Consider the following 10,580-nt stretch of genomic DNA (forward strand, 5'->3'; position numbering starts at 1 on the left):
TGTAACACCCCGTTTTCACTCTACTATAGAATTCAATATAAATTGTTTGTTTATAAAACTTGAAGTAGATATATATTACTTTTTAGCCAACGTACTCATTATAAACATGTAGTATACGTCAATACGATTTCTGTAGATATATAAAACGCTTAAATCTAACTTCGGATCAAGAAGTTATGATTTTTCGAAGTTTTGCGTTCAGCCTTATACGACAAAGCGCGTCATAAAATACGAATCAGAGATAGATTGCTTATTAGCCTAAGTAATCTAAACGGAAGTCGTAATAATCATAAAAGAGAGAACGTGCATATAGAGAACGTCCAAATCTGACTTCGTATGAGGAAGTTATGATTTTTTAAAGTTTTGGCGCAGCAGTGTGGACACAGAAATTGAAATTCAAAATGATTGATTGTTATCCACAACAATGTAAATGAGAGTTGAATATCTCGTGAATATAAACCTGTCGATATAAACACACTCGCAAACGGAGTTCGTATGAAGGAGTTATGAAATTTGCAGACTTTAACAATCTAAACCGGTCTAAATATGAATTTTAGTTAGAGTGAGAATTATCTGTTGAGACGTAAAGCAAAGTTGTAGAGCTCAGCGAGAGGATTATGTGGATATAAATAACGTCGAAAATGGAGTATGCGAAAGTTATGGTCGTTCGAAGATTCACAAATAACACCCGCTGAGTGTGACGTGGCAGCACCGGAGTGTGCCATGTGGCAGCAAGAAATCCGGGTTCCTCCGCCGACAATGTGACATGGAACTGACACGTGACACCGCCACATGTTGACACATGGCAACTTCTAAAAGGTGGTGAGGTGGATCAATCCGGAAGCGACACATGGTGAAATCTTAGAGGAGCCAGCCAACGCAGCCGATCAAGCGCACGACGCCCCCTACCATGCATGCGACGTGCATCTCAAAAACACCTATAAATACTTCTTGTACCTCATTCTTGCACTCGCACCAAATATCATTCTATCTCTCTCTCTAAGATCCAAATTCTCTTGGGTTTTTTGGGGTTCTGGAGATTTCTACTTTAGCGAGGCCCTACGGCATCAGAAAGACGGTGAAATTGAAGTGTTGGGTTGGATTTTGCTCGCGTAATTTCCCAATTTTCGCTAGAAACTTTGTAAGTTAAGCTACGCTTACTAGGCTTTTAGGATAACTTATAATTATGTTTATAGTTGTTATTAGGAACCTATAAGTACTAGATTCGTCATTAATTCCAGTTAAATATTATGATTGGTCTACATATGGGAGATGTGTCTAGAATGGGCACGTTGCCTTTGTTGTTGGATTTCAGAAAAGCTATATGCCGAAATGGTCATGCCTCGCAACTGTCCTGCCTGGCGGAACCTTATTTGATAGCTATGAATGTATATTTGGAATTAGGGAAGGATCTAACTTCTACCAGATTGCCATTGATATTAATAAGTTATAGTATTATAGGTTAATACTTAATAAACGCGCTACCTGCCAGTTGAATCGTCAGAACGATAGCTGTTAATCGTCTTAGTAATTGTCCAGGTGAGTTTTCTTACTATATTGTATACTCTAGTATGTATCCTGTGTATGTTAGGATGTAGTTGCCCTGTAGTATGAAATTAAGCAATTAGACTAGTTTAGTTAGTTACCTGTTATGTTCGACTGTTAGTATGCTATATATGTGTTGATATATTATGTGGGAGTTGAGGGCGGACCAGCCTCATGTTGAAGGCCAATAGACCCTGGCGGACCAGCTTAATGCTAAAGGCCAAGGGGCGGACCGACTTTATGCTGAAGACCAAGGGACGGACCAGCTTTATGCTGAAGGTCATTATGTGTATTATTGGTGGATCGGTGAATGGTCTTAAGCTATTATGTGTATGTATTGAATATATATTATGGTATATGATATTTTGGGGAAGTCACTAAGCTTCGTGCTTATTCAGTTGATTATAAATGTTTTCAGGTACTTCATTGATTCGTGAGAAGACAAAGGCTCAACTGCACACACACACATTCACATGATATTTTTCGCATAATGTAATTATACTCTAACATATTGAATAAATAAAAATGAAAAGTTTTATGTTAAAAATCAAGTCATTACAACATAAGTCAAAGTACATTGTCATTTATGATAAATCTCATATAAACTTAACAAGTAAATAATCAATACAAGGTAAATGTACCTCAAGTAAAAGCTTCTCAATAACAAAACTCCAAATAATATCATATAGATCAAATAATACTTATACGGGTTACAAAACACCCAGAAACGATAATCCGATCAATAAATAAGTATACAAAACTTGATACTTTTCCAAATACATTTTTAGGAAGAAACAATTAAAAAGGATATTGTAATGCATGATACTTTTCCAACCCAAGTCATTATTAAAAGTCTAGCTCACAATAATCGCCGGATGGGAAGTATTCACGAGATACAACCAACTTTTTCACTCACATACGACAACAAAATAATGATGGTCGGTTGTGAAGAACGCACGACAGATGAAATTGCCGGCTTTTTCCCTTACACCCACAAACAGGCACTAGGGGCCATTTGTAACACCCTGTTTATTTAATAAATAAATAGATAAAATTTATTAAAGAGTAGTAGCCCTAAAATCTATGATATTCAGTGAGATGTTGGTTTTGGGAGCTAAATGTTAGAATTTTATGAAGGTAGGGGCTCCGTGGTAATTATTTGGATTTAATTTAAAAGGAAATGAGAGGAGAAGGCTGAATATGTCATAATTGACAGTTGGGGGTTAAAAAGGTAAATTCTGGATTAGTTTTGTAAAGATTTTAGAAGATGGGGGTTGTTTAGTAAAATCCGGACTTATTTTGTAAAGGAATTCAAGGGGCAGGGTTTAATTGGTAATTTGTAGACTTCTTTTGAAAATGAATCTTGATATGAGGGGCCGATAGTGTCAACATGGAATATAGTTTGAGGAGTCGGATATATAACTGTTGCATTGCCCTCACTAAACCCTAACCCTAAAGAAACATCAGCCGTCACCCCCTTATGTCTCCAAGGTTTCATCCTAACTAGCATATTATGAAGCACCTATACTACAAAGTTCTAGTTAGATGACATACCTTTTGATGTAGCTTGATGTCTTCAAGCTTTAAGAGCTTAGCCCCAATAGTGCGGAAGCCTCAAATGGAATCACAAATCACCAAAACACCTTGGAAGAACTTGAGAGAATATGTATGCACACTAAAATCGGCCCACTCTTATTTTCACACACTTGTGCCAATTTTGTGAGCCAAGGACCCCTTTATATATTATGGAGGATTAGGGTTACATCCATGTAAACCCTAATACCCATGACCTTTCATTTACATAGGATCCATGGGTTAAAAGCTCCATGGACCATCCATGAAAGCTTACCCCAACCTAAATGAACTTGGCCCATTCCATATATATAAGAGTCCATATTTAATTAGTTCTTTTTGATCACTTAATTAATTCTAAATTAATTCTTGATCAATACTAATTAAATAATATGATTCCATATTAATATATTAGAACTTATAATATATTAATATAAATCATAAATATACTATTCTCAAAAGACTATCCATATTAATTGTGTCGGTGAAGTGCAACCCAAATGGACCATGCCGGGTCGGGTCAAGTACATACCAAATATAGTTATGAACTTAGACATTAATCCAACAAAAACCACCGAGACCAGTCGAACCACCACCGTGAATCGTTGCTACAGCTCTTCGTGAGTTCATATGGGTGTGATTATGCTTCAAGATTCGAGTGTGGGGGAGGCTGTTCGATTGGGAACACAAAGGAACCACAGCCACCACCGCGAGGCGGTGGCTGTCGACGTAAAATCACCTGTCGCCTCCATACGCCACCAAATGGATGGTTGGGTTCCCTCTCCAAGTTGAAGGCGTGATGATACGTGTGGGTGTTGACTGTATTGCTCGAAAAGGGCATCACCACCACCATAGGGTGGTGGCTGCCACCTCCTGCCACCACCGGCCACCATAGGGTGGCTGTGTGTGTGTTTATGTTGTTCAGTGTATGTGTTTATTTTAAGTTTCAGCATTGTAAAGTGTAAATTACAACTTGAATAATGGAAAGAAACTAAAAACCACCACCTTAGGGTGGTGGCTGCCGCCTCGTGCCGCCACCGGCCGCCGTGTCGGGTGGCGGTGTGCCTAGTTGGATCGTGACTTGTTTGGATGTTTGGACAAAGGGACTAACAAACCCTAATGGGCCCAATGAGGCTTAATGGGCCTAGTGAAATCTTAATGAGTCTAGTGAACCTTAATTGATTAAAAGACATATCAATTGGACCTAATGGGCTAAGATGGGGTTAGAAACCCTAATTAGAGTTTAGAAAACCCTAATATCGGATTCATGGGCTTGAATTTATTGGGACCCACTTTTGGGTCATTGGAATAATGGAGTTGTGTGATTAAGCCCAATCACACCATATGACTCATTTAGAAGAATGATGGACTTAATGGATTAAGTCCTTAATGGATTAAGTCCTTAATGGGTTAAGTGAGAAACACTTAACCCTAATCGTCATTTTATGTGAAATCCTAATTTCACATGGGTGTATTGATGGGCCTTCTATTGGGCCTTGATGATTGCGTTATTAATGGGCCTATGGTAAGGCCCATGTAAGGGGTTTGGGCCCAATTTGGAAAATTGGGCCATAGATGGGCCATAGTTTGGGCCTTAATGATTATATGATGTTGGGCTTTAGAAGGAGACCATGTATAGGCCTAGGCCCAATTTGGAAAATTGGGCCATGTGTTGGGCTTTGATTCCTAATTAACTTTGGGCCTATGGATTGGGCCTTGGGCTTGAATAAAGCCAAGCTTGGGGTAATGTAGTAATTATCCAGGTATGTACTCATGGTTATGTAGTGGAACCCAATTATTAATTGGGTGTTATTTTGGTGTTGACAGTTCGGGAATCTGTCAGCCAGCAGCTGGGGTTGAGTCTGCAGGACTTCAGCAGTGTGGGATTGTGTCTACGGGACTTCAGCAGTGTGAGGTGAGTTACCTTCCGGTAGCGGTGGGTCTACGGCCACAATGCCGGCCCACCAGTAGGAGTTGTATGTTAGATGATTGTCTTTGTGATATTCATCTAGGTTTGCTACTACCTGATATGTTATATGCTGGCATGATATGTTATATGTGATAGTGGTAGTAGGGGGAGAATAGTCCCCAAGTTCGGTTGTTAGGACCGAAGGGTAGGTCGGACACCCCAGATGTGTCTGACAGCATGTTATGATATGTTTATATGCTGGCATGATATGTTATATGTGATAGTGGTAGTAGGAGGGGAATAGTCCCCAAGTTCGGTTGTTAGGACCGAAGGGTAGGTCGGACACCCCAGATATGTCTGATAATATGTTTATGTTATGATATATGTGATAGTAGCTGTAGGGGGTGGAACAGTCCCCGAGGTTCGGTTGTTAGGACCGATGGGTAGGTCAGCACCCCAGAACGGCTTGACACGGGTAGGTCAGCACCCCATAATGGCTCGACATGGGTTGTCAGCATCCCAGAATGGCTTGACATGGGTAGGTCGGCACCCCAAAATGGTCGGACCGGGTAGGTCAGGCACCCCAGAATTGCCTGGCAGTATGTAGGCTATGTGATTGTATGGTATGTGGTATGATGGGGGAACTCACTAAGCTTCGTGCTTACGGTTTACAGTTTTGGTTTCAGGTACTCGTTTCAAAGGAAAGGAGCCGGCTTGATCGCAGCGCATCACACTATGTTTTCCGCACATGAGATCTTTGGGAGTACACTCTGATATGGTTTTATGATAATATGTTTTGATTACTGACATTTTGGTTGACACGAGATGTTATTATGAATGTTTCTATACTGATGGTTTTATGTAATAACTTATTTAAAAATGAATTGTTTTGCCTTGAATTTTGGGATGTTACACCATCCACCTAGGTTACACGAGGGGTAGCGAGCCTCTACTCGTGCACGCGAGGAATATCTTGAAATATACTCACAAACAAATAACAAGCAACAAACAACTGTCCTTTGGTACCCGCGTGTAACGTCCGCAGATTCGAGCTAGACGATGAAGATATAATAAGGGGTAAAAATGACATTTTGATAGAATATTATTTAGGATAAATAATCTTAAACAAAGTCGTAACGTGCCAAAATTTAAGACTAAAAATTTAGATTTTTATGTTAATAAACTATCATCCAACACGTTATTATAAAACCATAGTGAAATTAGAGTATGTCAAAATCATCCAAATACATCATAATCAAACAAAGTGCGGAACAATATGGTGTGTGCGATGCGATCATCCCGATCTCTTCCCCTTCGATCTGGAAGTACCTGAAACGTAAACTGAAACCCATAAGCACGAAGCTTAGTGAGTTCCCAAAAATACCGCATACCATACATATCTGCCAGCTCAAGGCTGCGTCGTGTCTATTTCACCCCAAGTCTATTTCAACTCATGTTTCGGCTTAAGCCGTACCGGGTCTATTTCACCCCCGAGACTATTTCAACTCATATGCCGGCCTAAGCTGTACCGGGTCTATTTCACCCCACATACATATAACAAACATGCACACAAGCATATAACACATACAACAGGAGTCACAAAGACTACAAGCACATAACATATCCTAGTGTCCTACAGTATAATGAGCAAACTCACATTGATCCTGCTGATAATGAAATACGCAGGCTGCTGCAACTGGTAATCACCTCACTAACCAAACAAACAAAACCCTAATTAATAATTAGGCCAGTAGCCATAACCAGAGTCTCGACTCCTCAACTTACTCCTTGGGTAAGAGACTATTTTACCTAAGGGGGAGGTTGTCCAAAATAGATTTTACAAGTGTTAAAACGTCCTTCAAAAGATAAGTTATTGATCTTCCAATAAGATAACTTTGATTTGCATTTGTCGACAACAATACCAAAATGCTTACTTAACATCATGTTGGCCCCAATCGGAAGATCAAGATAAGAGAAAGAAATCACCCGAGCTTACAACATAAAATGTTAGCAAGGTTGTCATCACATTGTCCACCCTCATACCATGCACTTTGCTCTTGTTAAGATTTACTTTCAAACCCCGACATCATATACTTTGCTCTTACTAAGATTTACTTTCAAACCGGAAGCAATGATGTCTTTTATTATATGTAATCTTCGTTTGGCAATATCCATTTAAACAATGGTTTGAAAGTTATGATATATAAAATACAAGTTTATTAAAGTTATAATTACCTGCGATATGTTTTTTCTATTTCTGAAAATACATTATTTAAAAACTTAGAATACATTTAAATTATTGATGATAAAAACCAAAATTCTTTAAAAAAAATTTAATAGGCAAAGTTTTGTATATTTTCCTAATGAGTAATGACATTCAATATATCTTTTAAAAAGTTTTTGTTTTTCTTTAAATCTTAAATAAATATTTTTACTATTTAATTATATTCTTATAATCATAACAAATGTATGCTCTTAGTTAACTGTTAATGTACATCTAAAATAAACGTTGCATTTTTTCTCAAAAAATATAAATAAGTTTTTCTAAAACAAAATATTAATACAACAAAATAACGGGATCATTGAGTTATAATTTAATTTATTTATTTTAAAATTTTATTTTTATGTAGTTAGTAGAAATAAACATCAATTATTTGATTAAAATGAATGCATTATCAGTGGACTGTTCAAACTTTTGAGCCACTCTACATCACCCTTTTTACTTTCTCTCCTTTTTCCTGCTTTTCCCCCAAGCAAAAACCACTTTTAGAATCTGATTCTGCTACCATTTTATATTACAATTTTTATTTTTTTGATATATATATATATATATATATATATATATATATATATATATATATATATGTCAGATTTATTGAGAAAAATTCAAAAGAAACATATTTTGTGATATAAAAAATATTCATATACATATTCGAAAAAATTGACATTTGTTAAAAAGAAAATTCAATGAATGCACATGCACACGTTCATTTTAGCACCTTTTTGGCTTGTTGATTTTATTATGAAAATTATAGAAAAAAAAAAGCAAGAGAGGAAAATCGACCAATAGATGTGACATATTTATGCAACAAATGAAGCCTAAATTTTCTCTCTCCCTTGAATATCTTTTAAATATTTTAAGTTGGTGCGTTTTAAATTGCATACTCCAACTGGTCCTCACTCCTCACCCTTTTTTATAGATCTCTCTACTGTATGTTCTCAGATTCTGGAAGAACAATGGGCAGAGTAACACGGTGGTTGAAGGGGCTGTTTGGAACCAGAAAACAAAAAGACTCCGGTGACCGGAAAGACACCAATAGTTCATGCGTCGGCCGCTCACGTAGAGACCCCACCATTTCTCCGCCGGATAAATCAATTTACAACACCCAATCGGAGGAAGACCAGAATAAGCATGCAATTGCAGTTGCCGCTGCCACTGCCGCCGCTGCTGACGCCGCCGTTGCTGCCGCCCAAGCTGCCGTGGCGGTCGTTAAGCTCACTAGTCAGGGCTTCTTGGCCGGCGGTGGACGGGAAGCTTCAGCTGCTATCAAAATTCAATCGTTGTTTCGTGGATATTTGGTAAACAGAAGTTTCATTTCTTTACACCGGAGTTTGGTTCTAGTCATATTTTTGTGTTAAATTACGAAATTGGGTCTTATCTAATGAATGAAATTGAAACAGTCAAGAAAAGCATTGAGGGCATTAAAGGGATTAGTGAAGCTTCAAGCATTAGTGAGAGGATATATGGTGAGAAAACAAGCAGCTGCTACACTGCGCAGCATGGAGGCTTTGGTGAGAGCGCAATCTAGCGTTTGTGCGCAGAAATTTCATGCCATGAACAGACTTCAAGATTCAAAAGTAAGCAAACAAACAGCATTTTTCTTAATTTCCAATTCTTTTACAATTATAAGTTTTTCATGTTATAGTGATTCATTTCTAAGATTACTTGTTTGCTTGGCAATCGTTACAAAATATTAATGAGTTCAAATTGACGGATTTAATATTGTTTTTTAACTGATATTTTAGGCATTAAATTATGAAAAGGTAAAGATGAACATTGTATATTTGAATTAATGGACGTTTTTAATCGATTCCTATATTGTTTTTAGCTTTAAACTGACCATCATGTTCATTATAATGTGTGAAAGACAGAACTTTGGCTCATAAGAATAAGAATATTCATTTTAATTGTATATTTTCATAAAAACAGAATGTTTTTTCATGTTTTTTCTGCTATTTCCGTAAAATCATTGATTTAATTGCGATTATAATTTATAAGTCAAGCATGCTAGTCAACTCGTTTGGTATCTTACTTAGTCGACAAATGTGAAGAAATTATTTTATTTGGTCTAACCCAAAGTAGATTATTGCACAAATAATTAGTAATAATGAACATACGCCAACTTTTCTAAATTTCTAATTTATGAGATATAATTCAATATTTTATTTTATCATTATTTGTTTCATAATAGGAGAGGTTTGATGAGACGAGAAGTGACCACACATCTATTCATAGCAGAAGATTTTCAGCTTCATTTGAATCTTCCTTAAATGATGAAAGCCCAAAAATTGTTGAAATGGATCCTGGGTATGGGAGGCCCAAATCAAGATCTAGAAGGGCTAACACATGGGCTTGGACACCAGGTTATTCAGATAACTTGTATGCCCAAACCGCCTCATCCCCACATGGCCATCAATCCCCAGTCCGTTTACCCATACCTAGTTCACAGAGCCATGAGTTTGAGTGGGCCCCACATTTGGTGCCCACTCGGTACAGACCGGTCTCTCCATCTAAGAGTGTATGCACAGATGGGTCATCGAGTAACCGGAGTTACATGGCTAACACCAAGTCATTCAATGCTAAGTTAAGGTCTCATAGTGCACCGAAACAAAGACCAGAGTTTGGATTTGGGGTCAAGAAGAAGGTGCCACTTAATGAAATGATGGAGTCAAGAAATAGTGTAAGTTTTGGGGTGAAAATGCAAAGATCAAGCTCACAAGCACAAGAGGCCACTAGTTTCAAGAATGCTATTATGGGTAGGCTTGGTGGGTCCTCGGACATTCAATGGTGAGCATTAAGCATTTATGTTGATGATATTTGAGTTTTTTCGATTGAGAAATTGTGCATAAGATTCAAAAGCTAGATCACATGTGATTTCAAAATATGGGTTTTAGAAATTTATGATACTAGTAGTAGTTTATTGTTGACCTACACAAGAGATCAAGATTAATTTAATCACATAATTAGGTGTTGTTTTATTGTGCTTATTATCTTATGGACAATTTTAAATATTTATTATTCTTAATAGATTATTTTGTTAATTAGATATGTCACATAGTAGTATAAGTAGGCCTACGTCAATCCTCAAAACAAATAATACATTTATTTTAAATTGTTTGGAATGGTAGAAAAATATATATATTAAAAACCTTTTTGTTTACATCAGCGTCATATTATATATACTAGGTGTGAGACTCGTGTATTACACGAGTTTATTAAAAATAAAAGTTTAATATCAAGCTGTAAATATTAAACAAATTTTTAAAGAAAATA

At 37.1% G+C, this 10,580-nt stretch overlaps 1 protein-coding gene across 1 annotated transcript; it reads left to right on the plus strand.

The window, feature by feature from the left end:
- Positions 1–8,160: 8,160 nt before the first annotated feature.
- LOC145128552 (protein IQ-domain 26-like) lies at positions 8,161–10,285 on the plus strand. The gene is made up of 3 exons (XM_079063353.1): positions 8,161–8,605; positions 8,708–8,884; positions 9,499–10,285. The coding sequence occupies exons 1-3, from the start codon at positions 8,240–8,242 to the stop codon at positions 10,096–10,098; spliced, it is 1,143 nt and encodes a 380-aa protein (XP_078919479.1). The 5' UTR covers positions 8,161–8,239; the 3' UTR covers positions 10,099–10,285.
- The last annotated feature ends 295 nt before the right edge of the window (positions 10,286–10,580 follow it).

Source organism: Lactuca virosa, chromosome 8 (assembly GCF_052849685.1).
Source record: "Lactuca virosa cultivar CGN04683 chromosome 8, Lactuca_virosa_CGN04683_v6, whole genome shotgun sequence".
In the NCBI taxonomy this organism is placed as follows: Eukaryota; Viridiplantae; Streptophyta; class Magnoliopsida; order Asterales; family Asteraceae; genus Lactuca; species Lactuca virosa.